The 19,498-nt window shown below is 43.8% G+C and overlaps 1 protein-coding gene across 2 annotated transcripts in view; it reads left to right on the top strand.

Moving 5' to 3' along the window:
* Positions 1-12,674, top strand: part of LOC145359139 (uncharacterized) — a 64,167-nt gene extending 51,493 nt beyond the window's left edge. For both annotated transcript variants that reach the window (XM_080213550.1, XM_080213551.1), the window contains exons 13-16: positions 912-1,065; positions 7,394-7,452; positions 10,904-10,947; positions 11,066-12,674. In XM_080213550.1, the coding sequence (XP_080069676.1) occupies positions 912-1,065; positions 7,394-7,452; positions 10,904-10,947; positions 11,066-11,240 (432 nt within the window). In that variant the 3' untranslated portion in view covers positions 11,241-12,674. The remainder of the gene's footprint in view (positions 1-911; positions 1,066-7,393; positions 7,453-10,903; positions 10,948-11,065) is intronic.
* Positions 12,675-19,498: the final 6,824 nt, after the last annotated feature.

Here is a 19,498-nt window from a genome sequence, read left to right as displayed (position 1 = left end):
GTGAGACTTGTGGATGATACACACCCACAAAATAGATCTAAGGCACAATGTAAAGGCTGAGATGCTAATCAGTTCTGTTAGTTCTGCAGGAGATGGCAGTTCATGTTTATATTTATGTCTGAGAAAGGCTGTGACGTTCTATTATCTCTAAGTATCATACACATAGGACCCTCTCAGACAGTCACTGAATTCTACATTCTCAAAATTTACATCCTCAGCCATCTTTGGTTTGTATGTCCATTTTTAAAACGTGTCTTATTTAAAAGTCCGATATGTCTGCACATAATTCGGGATTTTGCTCCATCATCACAACAGTATAAAAAAAATTGAGTGGAGCATTCTATGGACCTGATAGCACAGAGGCTGCCAAGTGTGATAATGAGCCATGTTGCTTGAGGGTCCCACCTCCAGCCTGTGTTGCCTACACTCAGCTGGAGGCCTGTTAGCATAATAATTAACAGTGTGGCACATGCCAAGGGAGTGAATCATTAGCCAAGTTTTCATTGACATCTGTTAACAAATGCTGATATATAAATGGCACCTTTCACCCTACTTTATTGTAATGTAGGAAGTGCGAGATCCAATGTGCACACAGCAAGCCATCAAAAGCAGCAATATGATAGTGACCAGGTAACTTTGTTTTGAGATTAAGGGGTATGAATTGTGACTGTACTTTACAGTCCCTGTACTTTGAAGGGGGAATTTTTTTCAGGAATACAAAACAAATTAGATAGCTTTTTCTAAGAGCTGGCAAAGGATTGATGGGCAGAATAGCCTCCTATATTGTTTGACTTTATGAACGAGTCCTAACCTGGATAGTATGATCCTGGTACATTGCCAGTTCTGATTCACCTCTCTGCAAATGTTTCTCTGGTCTTTTCCTGTTACAGTAATTTGTCTTTTGTTCACAGAAGCTGAATAGGAAGATTGACAATTTGAGGGTGGATTCAAACCACCGGAATGGCTCATTCCAGCTCGAACACGCTAATCCCTACAGCCTGACTGTTCCAAAAGTCCATTCTGGACACTCTGGGCTCCTGTTTGGCAACCCATACTCTGAGTGCGGTAGGTGATTCAGAATTTCATACCCCATGTCCTCTTTTTTTAATATTCATTCATGGGACATGGGCATTGCTGGCTGGCCAGCATTTATTGCCCATCCCTAGTTCCCCATGAGAAGGTGGTGGTGAGCTGCCTTCTTGAATCGCTGCAGTCCATGTGCTGTGGGTTGACCCACAATGCCATTAGGGAGGAAATTACAGGATTTTGACCCAGTGACCAGGAAGGAATGGGAGGGCTTGAAGGGGAACTTGCAGGTGTTGGTGTTCCCATGTATCTGCTGCTCTTGTTCTTCTAGATGGAAGTGGTTGTGGGTTTGGAAAGTCCTGTCTAATGATCTTTGGTGAATTGCTGCAGTGCAATTGTAGATCATACACACTGCCGCTGCTGGGCATTGGTGGTGTGGAAGAGTGGATGTTTTAGATGTGGTGCCAATCAAGCGGGCTTCTTTGTCCAGGATGGTGTCAAACTTCTTGAGTGTTCTTGGAGCTGCATCCATCCAAACAAGTGGGGGATGTTCCATCACATTCCTGACTTGTGCCTTGTAAATGGTGGACAGGCTTTGGGGAGTCAGGAGGTGAGTTACTTGCTGCAGTATTCCTAGCCTCTGACCTGCTCTTGTAGCCACTGTGTTTGCATAGTGAGTCCAGTTTAGTTTCTGGTCAATGATAATCCCAAGGATGTTGACAGTGGGGGATTCATTGATGATAACACCATTGAATGTCATGGGGCAGTGGTTAGAGTTTCTCTTATTGGTGATGGTCATTGCCTGGCATTTGTGTGAATGTTATTTGCCACTTGTCAGCCCAACCCTGGATATTGTTCAGATCTTGTTACATTTGAACACAGACTGCTTCGGTATCCGAGGAATTGTGAATGGTGCTAAACATTGTGCAATCATCAGCGAACATCCCCACTTCTGACCTTACGTCAGAGGGAAGGTCATTGATATAGCAGCTGAAGATGGTTGGGCCTAAGACAGTACCCTGAGGGACTCCTGCAGAGATGTCCTGGAGCTGAAATGTGTGACCCTCCACAACCACAGCAATCTCCCTATGCGCCTGACATGACTCCAACCAGTGGAGAGTTTGCCCCCTAATACCCATTCAAGTTTTGCTAGGGCTCCTTGATGCCACACTCAGTCGAATGTGGTCTTGATGTCAAGGGCTGGCACTCACCGCACCTCTGGAATTCAACTCTTTTGTCCATGTTTGATCCAAGGATGTGATGAGGTCAGGAGCTGAGTGACCCTGGCGAAACCCAAACTGATCGTCTCTGAGCAGGTGCTGCTTGAGAGCGCTGTCGATGACCCCTTCCATCACTTTACTGATGACTGAGCGGTAATTGACTGGGTTGAATTTGTCCTGCTTTTCATGTACGGAACATACCTGGGCAATTTTCCACATTGTTGCGTAGATGCCAGTTTTGTAACTGTACTGGAAGAGCTTGGCTAGGGGAGAGGCAAGTTCTGGAGCACAAATCTTCAGTACCATCACTGGAATGTTATCAGGGCCCATTGCCTTTGCAGTATCCAGTGCCTCCAACCATTTCTTGATATCACGTGGAGTGAATTGAATTGGCTGGAGACTGGCATCTGGGACGCTGGGGATCACTGGAAGAGACCGAGATGGATCATCAACTCTCACTCCTGTTTATACCTCAGTGCAATTCTGGTGTGGGTTCAAACTCACATTGTCATGCATTTACAACAGAGCCCTTTTACTCATTAGACTTCACAAGAGCAAACAAAAAGTAACTTCAAGCTAAAGAAAGACATTGGAAGGAGAGAACGAGCGCTTGATCAAAGAAGAAAATTTTTAGGAGAATCCGAGAGGTTTGGGAAAGGAATTCCAGAGCTTAGAGCCAGTGCTGCTGAAAGTACAACTGCCAGTGGCAACATAAAGGAAGCAGGGAAAGGGAAATACTCAAAAGCATTAGTTTAAGGAGTGCCATATTCCAGGGAGTTGTCAACTTGGAAGAGATTACGGATAGGGACGGGGTGAGACTACGGGAACATGAGCATGAAAACTTCAAAGCCAGCACAGGTTGTCAAACGCGGATGTCATGACTGAACATGACTTGCTGTAGGTTAGGATATGGGCAGCAGAGTTTTAAATCAAGTTTGTGAGGTTTGCATGAAGGAGAGCAGCCAGCAGTTTGTGCAAAGGTAGGGTCTAGAGTTAACAGAAGTATGGATGAGGGTTTTAGCAGCAATTTCACTGAGAATAGGGCAGTGTTGCAAGTGCAGAATTAGATAACTGGGTCAGTGCCTAACTGGAGTGGGAGGTGTGTGATTAAAATGATGACTGAAGCCTTGATCAAATGAATGGGTTCTGATAATGATCTTAAACAGTGGAAGTGTTTCAGTAAGGGAATTCACAACTTGATGTTTTCTCTCATCTCATCTTTTCAAAAGTTGCAATGTCCTTCCTATAATGGGTCTGGTTAGATTAGAATCCCTGATCTAGGGGAAGGAAATAAAGAATTTTTTGGAGACCATCTTTCACAATCCTAGGACATCCTGAAGCATCTTAAAGCCAATTAAGAGCCTAGTCACTGTTGTATTATAGGAAATACAGAGGCCAGTTTCCACACAGCAAGATCCCACAAATAAATGACCAGTAATAAATCCGATTCAGATGTTGGATGACGGGTAAATATTGGTCAGGGCACCAGGGAAAGCTCCTGTAATCTTCTTTAAAATTGTGCTGTTGAGATGCTAACTTCAGAATTCTAAAATCGTAACTGATATTTTTTGGAAATGCCATCATTTATCTTGTCATAGATATTCCCTGTAAGCTAATGCACTTCTTCAATGGGATCCCATTTACAAAGATATTAAATACAATTTCTATTCAGGACAGATGAGTCCAATCTTATTGTCTTCATGGGTGACATAAACACGTACCCAAATACTTGACAATCATTCAAAATTCAAATCCTTTCACAGAATCATAGAATCCTTACAGTGCAGAAGGAGGCCATTTGGCCCATCGAGTCTCTATTGACCACAATCCCACCCAGGCTCCATGCCTGTAACCCCACGTTTACTTTGCCAATCCCCCTGACACCAACTTGGCACGGCTAATCTACCTAATCTGCACCTTTTTGTTCCTATTAATTCCATATATCTCAATTTGGTGGCAGTAACAAATTTTGGGGTTCTGATTTAGGATCTATTTGTCAATGAGGTGATTGAGCTAAAAACAACCTCTTCCAAACTTCCATGATATTCAAACAAAACAAACCAGGCAAGCAGAGCAAAGTTTCCTGGGCTTCCCTGACCATGTGGTATCCTGAGCTTCATACCATTGGTTTGAGCAACCCGAGTATCTGAAGTATCGCTCCGACATGATCTCAATGAATAGCAGAGCAAGCCCAACAGGCAGAATGGCCGTCTCCTGTTCTTAAGTTGCACTGCACTTGGAAATCCTTGTGCCTGACGTACGTGATGTCTGAAGTCAAATGATTTGAAATTAATGTGTGGTGTATGTGTATGTGTGTGTGTGTTTGTGTTTTTTCTTTTCCCTCCTCACGCAGGGTTAGGGAGATGGGGCTCTCCCGCAAGATAGAGGGTGGGAGAAAGAGAGGCTGAAATAATGGCGAGGTCGCATACAGAGGCAGCAACATGACAAGAAACTGCTGATCCTGTTGTTAACACAACCAGTGAGGAGAGGGGAGACAGCCCGTTGTGCGATTATTTCAATAAAGAGTCCAAAGTTTGACATATCTGTCTCTGCACTCTTGTGTTATTCCTATTTTTACTTCTCCCTATCAAACACATCATTTCCCAATTGAAGAAATATTATATCTGTGGAATTGGAATATTGTTGCTAAGGGATATGACAGAAAGAGCCACATTGAAATATGTAGATGTTGGAAATCTGAATTCAAAACTGAAAATGCTAAAAAAAAAATCTAATCAGGCAGCACCTTGGAGAGAGAAACTCAAGCTTGGGATTCTCCGGCCTCCACATAGTGTTTTTCTCAGCAGAAATGGGGAGCGGGACAAAGAATGAAAGGAGTGATGGTTGAGGGCCAAAGGGAGTGGTAATAGAGGTTTAAAGCATGGAAACAGGCCCTTCAGCCCAACTTGTCCATGCTGCCCTTTCTTTTTAAAACCCCTAAGCTAATCCCAATTGCCCACACTTGGCCCATACCCATTGTACCCATGTAAATATCTAAATGCTTTTTAAAAGATAAAATTGTAGATGTCTCTATTACTACCTCTGGGAGCTTGTTCCAGACACTCACCACCCTCTGTATGAAAAAATTGCCCCTCTGGACACTTCTGTATCTCTCCCCTCTCACCTTAAACCTATGCCGTCTAGTTTTAGACTCCCCTACCTTTGGGAAAATATATTGACTATCTACCTTGTCTATGCCCCTCATTATTTTATAGACCTCCATAAGATCATTCCTCAGTCCCCTATGCTCCGGAGGAAAAAGTCCCAGTCTATTCAGCCTCTCCTTATACCTCAATCCATCCAGTCCAGGTAGCATCCTAGTAAATCTTTTCTGCACTCTTTCTAGTTTAATAATATCCTTTCTATAATAGAGTGACCAGAATTGCACACAGTATTCCAAGTGTGGCCTCACCAATGTCTTGTACAACTTCAACAGGGTGTCCCAACTTCTGTATTCAATGTTCTGACTGATGAAACCAAGCATGCCAAATACCACTCTGTCCACCTGTGACTCCACTTTCAAGGAGCTATGAACGTGTATCCCTAGATCGCTTTGTTCTGTAACTCTCCCTGATGCCCTACCATTAACTGAGTAAGTCCTGCCCTGGTTCATCCTACCAAAATGCATCACCTCGCATTTATCTAAATTAAACTCCATCTGCCATTTGCCAGTCCACTGGCCCAATTGATCAAGATCCCATTGCAATTGGAGATAACTTTATTCACTGTCCACTATGGGACAAGTAAATAAAAGGTGTATCTGGAAGAGGTGTGAATGGGAAAAGGGAAGGACCACCAACAACTGCCACCCAAAAAAAATGATTATAATCTGGAATTTTTGAACTCAATGAATCCAGTTTCCAGAGTTTTTAACTTATTAACCCTTGATCGTCTCGTCATTGGCTAGACACGGGACTGCTCTGGTGACCAGGGCATTTTCATTTCACCCCCAGAATGTCAACTCTCCCTCAAAATAGTTACACCAATTCAGCTAAAAAGCTGGCCTTCCAGTGTGGGCTGTCTTGTTCTCACGTAATCACTCATTATCTTTCTCTCACATTATCTCACTAAGTACCTACCACTCAAATGGACTGCTGCAATTTAGGAAACCAGCTCGCTGCCACGTTCGCAATGATAATTAGGGTTGGGCAATAAATGTGGTGATGCCGCATCCCACAAATAAATAAGACAAACTCTCTTACTCTCTCATTTCCCCTTACACATATCTCTTTCAACCTCTGCATTCTTAAGCCAGTTTGACTATTCTCTCAAACTGTCTCCAAACAGCTTGAGAGAAACTGTTCCCTCCAGTTTCCAAAATTCCGATCTTCATTCAGAGCATCTGCACAACACATTCTAATAATATGTTCAGAAGGGTTTCCAGATAAATCACTGGCTTAAAAAACAGCACGCGCTGACCTAAATTTTACTGTCCCACCTGCCACGGGAATTGTAGCAGGCAGGACACGGACCACGCAACGGTTCATTGGGATTTTCCGGCCTTGGGGCAAACGCGGCCGGAAAATCCCACCCATTCTCTTTAAAAACCCAATGTAGAAAAGTCCTGACTGGTACTGAGTCGCTCTGAAATTTGAAGGGTCATTCCAAGCCACTGGAAGCTCCTTCAAACAGCCACCCTGGGTGAGTCCCAACAAACCAACTCTCATCAGTTCCTGCAGAGGTTGAAGTTTTGCTCGTATAAATGAAACCAACTGTGTAGAAAGCCATGCAATAAATCTACATATTGTACGTCTGTAGGCAGAATCCTTCATCACAACTGATGGCATATTTTCAGTTCTCCATTGTGCAGGTTCTGACTATCACTGTTGATGAAGCAGGGATCTCTCTGGCTCCTCCCTCTAGTTTGGGAGGTGCTTTTGCATTTCCAATCTCTCAAAATTAATTTAGTTATTTTTGGGTGTTGACGGGTCAGCTTTTTGTCAACATTTTAATTTGGGCTTTTCTATGCGCAACTGACACAGAGAAACCTGCAGCCACACCTGTACCAGTCACAACCAGAGAATTCCTGTACTCCAGTTTCTCCTGTTCTTGTTAGTCCTGCAACAGCTTCTCACTTGTAAAGATCCGACTTGTCTAGTGATACTTTTTATTGCTTTTGATTTGTCTTTTTCTCTCTGATCCTCCAGATGCCAACAAATCACAGAGCGGTGAAAGCACTGACAATGAACAAAACCTGGACGACGTGGTAAATCATCTCATTTTTAAACTAAACCTTTAAAATTTATTTCCTCTTCTGGTGAAGCATTTAATTTCATGGCAGCTACTTGGCGTGAATTGAGAATTTCTGTTTGATCCGACTGAACCGTGCCCCCCGCCCCCCCCCAATTCTCACTGTAACGCAGCATGTTGAGAGTTCATTGGACATAATGCCAAGTGCTCTACACATCAAACATGTTCTCCAAGAGACTTGACCCAGTACCATCAGTAGTGAGAGCAGGGGGAGGTGACTCCAGATTGATGTCCATGCTGAAATTTGCACCTGCCAACTAAGTTTAAGTTTGTTTATTAGTGTCACAAGTAGACTTACATTAACACTGAAATGGAGTTGCTGTGAAAATCCCCTAGTTGCCACACTCTGGCACCCGTTCAGGTACACTGAGGGAGAATTTAATACGGCCAATGCACTTAACAAGCATGCCTTTCAGACTGTGGGAGAAAACCGGAGCACCCGGAGGAAACCCATGCAGACACGGGGAGAATGTGCAAACTCTACACAGGCAGTGACGCAAGCCAGGAATTGAACCCAGATCACTGGTGCTGTGCGGCAGCAGTGCTAACCACTGTGCTATTGGTTTGCAGATCTAGCATTTAGCAGCAGCACAGCACACCATCTCTTGTCCTTCTGGAGCAAGAACAATTTGAGCCAAAGCTGACCGAATGACATTTTTATCGAGGCTGCATACACATTTGTATAATCCTGAAACTGTCAGCATGATACTGAACCAGATGGGCAAGTGAGGCTTATAGCAGCTTTGGTTCAGACTGTGACACACACTCACACAGGCATTCATACGGACACACGCACTGACACAAACTTACACCCACTCGCACAGCCACACACACACAAAGGCATTCACACAGACACACACCCACACACAGGCATTCTCACGGACACACACACACACACAAGCATTCACGCGTGCATACTCAAGACTCTCACAGTTATGTGCACGCACACAGGCATTCACACGTACACACACGTGCGAGCATTCACACAGGCACACGCAGATATTCTCACACAGACATTCTCACAACACACAGACACGTGCACTCTCACACAGATGCGTACACTCACACAGACACGTGCATACTGTCCCACAGGCACAAGCATGCGCACTCTCGCACGGACACATTTTGCTGTATAAATGCAAAATTTGGAAGATTGGGTTGAAGGCTCGAGGATGCAGTTCAGCCCAGCTTTGATAGAAGGGGTAAAGTTAAAGGGTAAATGGAAACACTTCTAATGTGATTCCTCTTGTTTATTGGAATAGAGATAGGGAAAGCAGTGTGAAGCTGAGAGCGATGGTAATGTGGAATAAACCAAAATGATGCTTCATTGGGCATTAGGCTTTTTGGTTTTATATTTTTGGGGCCGATTATGTTGTGTCCTTTTTCTCTTTCTCTGTTTCATTTTCATTTATCTTGATTTCTGTCCCCTATTTGCGGTCCCTGTTGCACTCACACTCTGTTTCTCACTGTCTCTTTTACCAGTGGTGAAGCTGGGGTAAGCACAGTAGGAGGTCTCACAACACCAGGTTAAAGTCCAAAGGGTTTATTTCCAGCTTTCGGAGTCTCAGTATCCTTCATCAGGTGAGTGAAGAGCTGTGTTCACAAACTCAATTTACAGGATAATGGTTGGAATGCAGATCTTTATGGGTAATCAAGGGACAGACAGTGTGAGTGGAGAGAGGGTTAAGCACAGGTTAAAGAGATGTGTATTGTCTCCAGCCAGGATAGTTAGTGAGATTTTGCAAGCCCAGGCAAGTCGTGGGGGTTACAGATAGTGTGACATGAACCCAAGATCCCGGTTGAGGCCGTCCTCGTGTGTGCGGAACTTGGCTATCAGTTTTTGCTCAGCAATTCTGCGTTGTCATGTGTTGTGAAGGCTGGCCTCAACCAGGATCTTGGATTCATGTCACACTATCTGTAACCCCCATGACTTGCCTGGGCTTGCAAAATCTCACTAACTATCCTGGCTAGAGACAATACACATCTCTTTAACCTGTGCTTAACCCTCTCTCCACTCACATTGTCTGTACCTTTAAGACTTGATTACCTGTAAAAACGCACATTCCAACCATTATCTTGTAAATTGAGTTTGTGTCTTTAGATGCCCTGTTTGTGAACACAGCTGTTCACTCACCTGATGAACTTGGTGTTGTAAGACTTCCTACTGTGCTTAAGCCAGTCCAACACTGGTATCTCCACATCAAAGCTGGATTAAGGCAGTGAAACATTGATTGAAGATTTTTCAAGTAGATGGTGTTAATGTCCCTTCCAAAGGGTTTCACCAAGTTGGATTTAGTTAAAAAGCAGGATGTATATTCCCAGTTTTTGGGATTGTTGAAAACAGTTTTGAGAAATCTCGAAGTATGTCACTCGCCATACTGAAGTAGGTGAGATAAGCTGGCAGCAGACCTTGGTGTGGATGGCAACTTTCTATTCACACATTCACAGAATGTGGGCAGCACTGACAGAACCACCATTTATTGCTCATCCCTCAGTGAAAAGATGTTGGTGAGCTGCCATCTTGAACTGTTGCAATTTGTGCAGTATTTTGTATAGCTGATTGGACTATTTCAGAGAGCATTTTAAGAGTCAGTCTGATTATATTGGGCAGATTGGATATTACATTGGATTCTGCACCCTAAAAGATATTGGTGAACCAGCTGTGGTTTTGTGACAATCTGATAGTTTCATTACTAATACTAGCTTTTTATTTCCAGAATTATTTAATCAACTATTTAAATTCCTCAGTAGCTGTGGTAAATTTTGAACTTGAATAAGCCCGGGTCTCTGGATTACTGGCCTCATAACATAGTCACTGTGCCTCTGTTTCCCATGCTGCGTGTGCAGGTCTGTACAATGATAAGCATTTGCTGTCAAGCCTGGGCCAGCCTGTGCCTGGCGATACACTGGCAGTCAGGAGTGGGGAACAGTGGTTCTGTTTTATTCATGCCCATCCTCCTTTTTCTAATTTGCCAACAAGGACAGGGTCACACTGGGATCCTTCCTGGAATAATAATTCAGCACTTGTATGAAACGCAAACAACCATTACATTCTTTGAGGGGAATATCAAATCCCTTTAATTTCCCTGCAGTAACGGCACAATCACAGAAATAACTTCAGTGATGCTTTAACGAGCCGGGCTGCATTTTTTTTGAAACACAGTATCTTTGGGTACGTGAGGATGTGGAGAGTGGAGAAAGTGATGCCAGCTGTATTCAAAATTTCAGCACCATTCTGTAGGAAATCTGGACATTTGAAACTGGACCATCCCAAGATCAATTTTCCAAGCATGGAGCTGTTCTGAGAATGGGTGTGATTGGCGGTAGTTTGTACTGGGGGAGAGCCCACATTTACATTGTACAAGACCAACACTGGGAATGGACTAATTGTTCTTTTCCGTACACAGGAGAATTCACAGGACGTGGCACAGGCTGAGGTTCCTGCTGAGTGGTAAGGGCACAGTGATATGATATTTATCTCTTTTTCCAGAAGGAGTTGTTGCATTACACAATATTTGTTCTTTGTATATTCACAAATCTCACGCTTGCTATTTAAACAACATTTGCAGCCAAAAATGCCCAGTATGTGAGGTCCTGTTCCCACTCAACCTGGAGGATTTTGACTTTGAGCAACATGTTCAGAAGCACTTTAATCAGGAATGTCCCTTGTGCCAAATGACCTTTGCAGAAAACGACCGTGCTTATACAGTTCACGTGGAGTCCCATTTCTTGGAGTCTTACTGAGGAGCAACTATCCAACTGATTTGATTCCTACTTTATAAAAGTAATTGCATTTTCCAGCTTGAATTTTATTTTATTTTTTGGCTCATTTTATTTTATTCATTAAAATCTTGTCTCTGTTCTCTCAAGTAGTATTTACATAGTCAAAGAGAATGAGCAGGGAACTTGCTGTTCCATTTCTGCAGATATTACCCTTGCTTGAACCATGTAGAGGAACTTGAGAATAGCACATGTGACTTGCCTTGCCAGGGAGTGTGTGGGTATTTGTCACTTAGTGATTGCATTTAGACTCAATCCCAATGATAGGGCAAGATTCTCCAGTCTCCCAGCTACACGTTTCCCACTGGTGGGAGATGGTGTGCTGTTTGCTAGCAGCAGGATTCTCTGCTCCTGCTGCTGTCAGTGGGAATTCACATTGATGTCACTCCAGATGGGGGTGTGCTGCTGCTGGTGGGACTGGAGAAACCCACTGGTGTGAACAGCCAGAGAATTCCAGCCATGGACTGCTACAAAACAGTAACTGCTAAAGAGCCATTTTAATTTGAGCTAAATGCAAATCTATAATTCTTTAAGCCCAGTCGCAAACATCACATTTGTGTGACTCGATGAAAAGCGAGTTTTGTTTTTAAATGAAGTGACAAAGTAACTTTAGTGTTGGGGACTTCTGAACCGAAGCCCAATATTTGCAACAGTTTACAAATCTATACAACTATGATCTCACAACCATTAAACTTGAAGGGACAGAGATTAGAATATTATGGAGCACATCTGTGTTAACCCAGCATATCACCTGATTGGCTTTGCATACGCGTATATATAAAAATCTCAAGTCTCACTTAAATTACAAATACATACATCTAACTTTGATGTTGACCTAAATTCTTCAAATAACACACAACTCTCTCTCTCATTAGCAGAACAATACATCATACAGGCAAAGCATATCCCTTCATGGTATATACATCATAGAATAGGACTGCATTTCACAACATCTGATAACTTGATTGTATTTGGCACTATTTTGTTTCTGTCTGTTTGTGCGGATTGCATTTGCAGCAAATAAAATTGTTCTGAATGTCTTGTGATAGCACTGGCAATAATGAATGATCAGGAATTATTATATAGATCATTAGTAACATATTTAATCAACATAAGAGTTATGCAACTGCTGTGTAGATGCCATTTTTACTGACATTTATTTAAAGGCTTCATGAAGTTTCTACGAGACTTTTGCAATATTCAGTGTAGGGCAGATACTATACAAGTTTCTTCCTGACTGTTGTGAGGATGGGAGATATTCGGTTTGAGTGTTGGAATTGAGATGTCTGTTTATGATACTGACTTGAATTTAGTGTCCAGCATGTGTATGTTGTAATGTCACTGTTACTGGAAGATGGAATTGAAGATTACTGAAAATTAAAGTTGGTTACATTGTGATGTTGGTTTTTTTTTGGAGTGAGCTTAATTTCATAACACGTGAATCTTGTTCTTCTTGGGGTTACTTTGGATCATCGTCTCATTGAAAATCTTAGTCCAAGCGGTCATGCAAAGGGGTGGCGTTTTGAATTGATCCTTACTTCACTTTTCACTTTGAATCATAGAATCCCTACAGTGCAAATGGAGACCATTCAGCCCATCGAGTCTGCACCGACCACGATCCCACCCAGTCCCTATCCCATAACCCCATTCATTTTCCCCAGCTAGTCCTTCTGACACTAAGGGGCAGTTTAGCATAACCAAATCACCTAACCTGCACATCCTTGGACTCTGGGAGGAAACTGGAGCACCCAGAGGAAACCCACACAGACATAGGGAGAACATGCAGACTCCACACAGTGACCCAGGCTGGGAATCGAACCCGGGACCCTGGCGCTGTGAGGCAGCAGTGCTAACATAAGAACATAAGAAATAGGAGCAGGAGTAGGCCATCTAGCCCTTCGAGCCTGCCCCGCCATTCAATAAGATCATGGCTGATCTGTCATGACTCAGTTCCACGTTCCCGCCCTTTCCCCATAGCCCTTAATCCCCTCTCTTATCAAAAACCCATCAACCCGCGTCTGAAAATATTTAGCGAGGTAGCCTCCACCACTTCAACGGGCAGAGAATTCCAGAGATTCACCACCCTTTGAGTGAAGAAGTTCCTCCTCAACTCCGTTCTAAACCGCCCCCCCCCCTTTATCTTGAGGCTGTGCCCCCTAGTCCTACTATCCTTTCTGAGCGGGAAGAGTCTCTCCACCTCTATCCTATCCATCCCATTCATCATCTTATACGTCTCAATGAGATCTCCCCTCATTCTTCTAAACTCTAACGAGTACAAGCCGAGTTTATTCAGCCTCTCCTCGTAGCTCAACCCCCTCAACTCCGGCATCAGCCTAGTAGACCTCCTCTGCACTCCCTCCAAGGCCAAAATATCCTTGCGTAAGTACGGCGCCCAAAACTGCACACAGTACTCCAGCTGCGGCCTCACCAATGCCCTATACAGCCGCAGCAAGACCTCCCTACTTTTATATTCAATCCCCCTCGCTATGAAGGCCAGCATCCCATTTGCCTTCCTGACCACCTGCTGCACCTGCAGACTGGGTTTTTGCGACTCATGCACAAGGACCCCAAGGTCCCTCTGCACCGTCGCCTGCTGCAGTTTTTCGCCACGTAAGTAATAATCCTTCCTACCATTATTCCTACCAAAGTGGACCACCTTGCACTTGCCAACATTAAATTCCATTTGCCATTTCCTGGCCCATTCGCCCAGCCTATCTAGATCCTTCTGCAGACTCTCCACACCCTCTGCACAATTTGCCGTTCCACCAATCTTGGTGTCATCAGCAAATTTCGACACCCTACACTCGGTTCCCTCCTCCAGATCATCTATATAAATGGTAAATAGCTGAGGCCCCAGCACCGACCCCTGGGGCACTCCACTAGTCACCAACCGCCAATCCGAATAGCACCCATTGACCCCCACTCTCTGCCTCCTATTTGACAACCAATCCTCTATCCACGCTAACACCCTACCCCCAACTCCATGTCCCCTGACCTTCTGCAATAACCTCTTGTGAGGTACCTTGTCAAACACCTTCTGAAAATCAAGAAAGACCACATCCACCGCCCTAGACACATCCTCATAGAACTCCAGTAAACCCGTCAGACACGACTTCCCTTTAACGAAACCTTGCTGCGTCTGCTCTATCAAGCAATTCCTCTCAAGATGCCTCGCTATTTCCTGCTTGATGATGGATTATAACATTTTACCTATGACAGACATTAAACTAACCGGCCTATAATTCCCTGCCTTTTGCCTGGCACCCTTCTTAAACAACGGCGTAACATTAGCCGCTTTCCAATCTTCCGGTACTTCCCCGGACCACTGTGCCCCAATCTGCTCACAGATTTGTCCTTAACTCAGTCCCTCATTTTCCAATGATACTGGCAGTCCTCACGGCGATTCTTCATTGCGATCCTTCAGGAGTGTCAATGTTTTCTCTTTCCACAAAGTTCCCAAGCCCTCAAATCCACAGGCTTGTGCATCTCAGCAAGGACTCTGATCCCATCTGCCCCCCCATTCCACAGTTCAGGGAGCCTGGCTGTAACAGTATCACTGCCATCCACATTCAGAAATGTTCACTGAGCACAAGGGAAAACTAAACTCCAGTTTGTTGAATGTGACAGTGACATTTACATCTAATATAGAATTGATTTTTAAGAAGTGAATAATTGTCCAGTGCAATTACACAAAACTAAGTGATTTCAAAGAGTTCTTCTCAACTTTCCTGTTATGTCACCTTCATTTCAGTCTGGTCGCTGGTAACTTGGTAGAGTTATGAACCCTACCTCAATATGAGAATGAATATATACAATATCCAGAGAGCCTGACTAATCCTTGGATTTGTGACTGTGTTATTGAAACCAATGATTTAACTCCTCCAGACTCCGGTTTACAAACTCCTCCATTATCAGATCCTGAAAGTTCAAGCAATTTCTTTTAAATTGTAGAAGCGGCTGGAGTATAGAATGTTAGTATTAATCGCTGACATCCCTGAACAGAAGTCTTGATGATTCAGTGACAGAAATGAGCTAAACAACCTTTTATTGAAATTTCAGTGAGTCTTTCCTGTAATTGATTGAGGGAATGTTACTTCACTGTATGCTCAACTCAACAGGCATTTTATTAGCGAGCGGTGAACAGTAAGTGTGCTTTTGGCCCAATGGACAGAGTAAGCTGCCCTGGTGAAAGGCCCATAATCCCTCGATGTGTCGAGAGGGTCTTCTGAGCCAAGCTGGGTGAAAAGCTCCCCCTGCTGTTACACTATGGAACTGCAAGCACAAGCTCAGCATTCCCATGCCGAGATGTATCAGAGAAACCCTACGTACAATGGCCTTCTCTGACCAGCCCTTCAAAGTAACAGGTTCAGGTGATTGACATTGGTAATAGAGAGGTAATTCCTTTCAGGAAGTTTAACAATTTGGAAAGATAGGCTTTTCTTGAAATGCACAAAGTGTTTTTTTGTGACAAACCTTTTAAGAAAATATGAACAAGAGGCAGCTAGGCAACCCCTCACACCTTTTCCATTATTCAGCTAGCTCAAGAAGTATCTTAACTTCATTTTACCCACTTTGGTTCCATTTCCCTCAACACCTTTGCCTAACAGCAATATCAATATCTGTTTTGAAATGTTTATTTGGCCCCCTGCAGCTTTTTCAGGGAGAGAGCACCAGATTTCCACAATCCTTTGTGTGGAAAAAATGCTTCCTGGAGTCACCGCTGAATGCACCCTTGTCCTGGGCTCCCCTCGCCAGAGGAAATGGTTTCTCTCTCTACCCTACCAAATTCAGGAGTTATCTAAACACACCTTAACCCCTTTGAACAGCCTTTAATCTTCCATACTCAAAGGAGGACAAAGTTTGATTATTCAACCTGTTCAGGTAATTTAACCCATTTAATCTCCTTAAAATTCTGGTGGCATTGTACTGCACCCTCTGGAAGACCAATATTACCTTCCTGATGTGCCCAGAATGCACACATTGGTAGCAATCCCACCACTGAGAGGGGGTTGTGGCTTTGAGCCCTACCGCAGGACTTTAGTCCATGACCCAGGTTGACATGATGTGGAGATGCCAGCATTGGACTGGGTAAGCACAGTTGAAGTCCAACAAGTTTATTTGGTAGCACAAACTTTTGGAGTGTCACTCCTCCTTCAGTTGAGTGACATACCAGTGTAATACTGAGATAACTGACTTCTCTCACAAGTTAGCTGCTTAATGTCCTCTGGTGCTTTGTCTATATAGCCAGACACTTCATCTTGATGCATTCATTATGTTTGGGTTGGTGCATTATATAATTTGTTTGCTATTTTAATCTGAATGCCCTCAGGGAGCATGGGAAACACAAAATTGGGCCATTTTGAATCTGTGCCAATCATATTGCTTTCCAGCTTGGGACCGATAGATTTGGTAAGTGCTTTGGAAGAAAGGGAACTTACAGAAGAGAATGGCCAACTCTCACACAAGCTACTATCATTTTCTCACTTCTTCTGAGCCTAGCTTGGAATTTGCTGAATGATTTGCCAATGATTTGGAGTGAGTTTCCCTCTCTATTCATCATGTCCTCTTAAGAGTGCTGGAGAACGCTGGATACAGCTTCACCACGTTCTCTGATTACTCACTCCTGCTGATGGGAACGTTGAGGGGAGACCTGATAGAAGTCTACAAGATCATGAGGGGCAGGGGCTGAGTGGATAGTCAGAAGCTTTTTCCCAGAGTTGAAGAGTCAATTACTAGGGACACAGGTTTAAGGTGTGAGGGGCAATATTTGAAGGAGATGTACGAGGCAAGTTTTTTTACACAGAGGGTGGTGGGTAACTGGAACTCGCTGCTGGGGAAGGCAGTGGAAGCTGATACAATAGTGACTTTTAAGGGGCATCTTGACAAATACATGAATAGGATGGGAATAGAGGGATATGGTCCCTGGAAGGGTAGGCGATTTTGGTTCAGTCGGGCAGCATGGTCAGTGCAGGCTTGGAGGGCCGAAGGGCCTGTTCCTGTGCTGTAATTTTCTTTGTTCTTTGTACCAGAGAATGGCCATCAGTGAGGATACAACTGGATTTTGTTGTGATGCTTCCCCTGGTCGAATGGCCAGCTGTCACTTTTTTCAAGCTCACAGATGAGAGAACCAGCATGTGGCTCAGGTAAAAGAAGGATTGTAGCTCCTGCACATGACTATTGCTTACCTGTGATTCAGGATTGTGTGTGTCAGCAGGTTATTTGACAACAGGAGGCATCATACAACGTCCACGCTCTGGGCAAAATTTTCCTAACTCATCCACCACAGGAACCGTAGCAGGTGGGACACGGACTGTCATGGATTATTCATGATGATCAGCACCATAAACACTGGCATCTTTTGCCCTTGCCTAGCTCAGGATCCAGGTTTATTATAGATCCCCAAGGTGATGGCCTAGTATTATCGCCAGACTATTCATCCTGAAATTCAGCGAATGTTCTGGGGACGCGAGTTCGAATCCCACCACACCAGATGGTGGAATTTGAATTCAATAAAAAATATCTGGAATTAAGAATCTAATGATGACGATGAAACTATAGTCGAAACCATGGAAAATCCATCTGACTTAGTAATGTCCTTCAGGGAAGGAAATCTGCTGTCCTTACCCGGTCTGGCTACCAGAGCCACAGCAATGTGGTTGACTCTCAACTGCCCTCCAAGGGCAACTAGCGATGGGCAATGAATGCTGACCAGGCAGTGACACCCACGTCACATGAGTGAATAAAAAACCCCACCATCTTTATCACCTCACCCCAGTTAAATCTACACAGACCAAGTACTAAATATGGAGGTTACCTTTGGGTTTGCATTATATCCTATAAGAGCCTTTACCTATTGAGATATAGATGAGCTCTCCTCTTGTAGTTTAATGACATCACTGTGATGATCTAAGTGCGTCCACCTTCTAGTTTATTGCAAGAAAACAAAACTTGCGTTTATATAGCACCTTTTATATCCACGATACATCCTACATCATTTCCCAGTCATTGCAATGCTTTTGAAGTGTTAGTCACTGTTGCAGTGGACAATACACAACAAGATCCCACAAACAAATGACCAAGCGATCTATTTTAGTAAGGTTGGTTGAGCGCAGAGTATTGGTCAGCTCACCAAGAGGGACTGGACTCCCCTACCCCTCTTCAAATAGCCATGATGTGGAGATGCCGGCGGTGGACGGGGTAAGCACAGTAAGAATTCTCACAACAGCAGGTTTATTTGGTAGCACAAGGCACAAGCTTTCGGAGCACACCCCATCCTCAGGTGAGTGGGAGTTCTGTTCACAAACAGGGCATATAAATAGGACATTAGTATGCCCTGTTTGTGAACAGAACTCCCACTCACCTGATGAAGGGGCAGCACTCCGAAAGCTTGTGGCTTGTGCTTCCAAATAAACCTGTTGGGACTATAACCTGGTGTTGTGAGACTTCTTCTCTTCAAATAGTGCAGTGAAACCATGAACCTGAGAGGGCAGACAGGACCTGGTTTGATGTCTCAAGACAGCACCTCCCACAATGTCACACTCCCTCAGTGCGCGATTAGTCTTCTCTCAAGCCTCTGGAGTGGGATTTTAATTAACAACCTAGTGGCTCAGAGGTGAAAATGTTTTCCCTCCCAGCAAATTGCAAATCTATATTCAATGTGTTTTTTTTCCATCCAAAGTATGCTGATTACAGAATAACTGATCCTCGTCTCCACAGAAACCACATTCTGCTCAGTGCATTTGTGCAAAGTCATTACCACAAGTGCCTACAGCTCACAACTTGAGACAGTTTCAATGCAAACCAAAATCATAAATAATGGGTGGCACAACCCACCAGAGAACTAATAAAAGAAAATGAATACTCTGTAGTGGGATTCGGCTGGCAATGATTCCAGTCCATACATTATCCAGTCAGCCATACTTCACATCATCTGTGCAACACATTGATGTCCTAGTTGGAGTTTCCACAATTTTGCACAATACTCTGCATTGTCTATTGTCTCTACAATCTGTGCACAATAAAGTACACCCTGTGTGTAATTGAGAGGAAAACTCATATTTTCTGAAGATGTATTTTTTTTACAGAATGTGGGTGTCGCTGGCTAGGCCAGCATTTATTGTCCAATCCTAACAGTCCCTGAGAAGGTGGCGTAGGTACATCTACAGTGCTGTTAGAGAAAATGTTCCAGGATTTTGACCCAGTGGTACTGAAGGAACAGTGAC

This window comes from Carcharhinus amblyrhynchos, chromosome 27 (genome assembly GCF_965287045.1).
Source record: "Carcharhinus amblyrhynchos chromosome 27, sCarAmb.v2.hapA, whole genome shotgun sequence".
Classification (NCBI taxonomy): Eukaryota; Metazoa; Chordata; class Chondrichthyes; order Carcharhiniformes; family Carcharhinidae; genus Carcharhinus; species Carcharhinus amblyrhynchos.
Note: the sequence above shows the minus strand (reverse complement) of the source record. Positions and strands in the feature narration are given on the sequence as shown.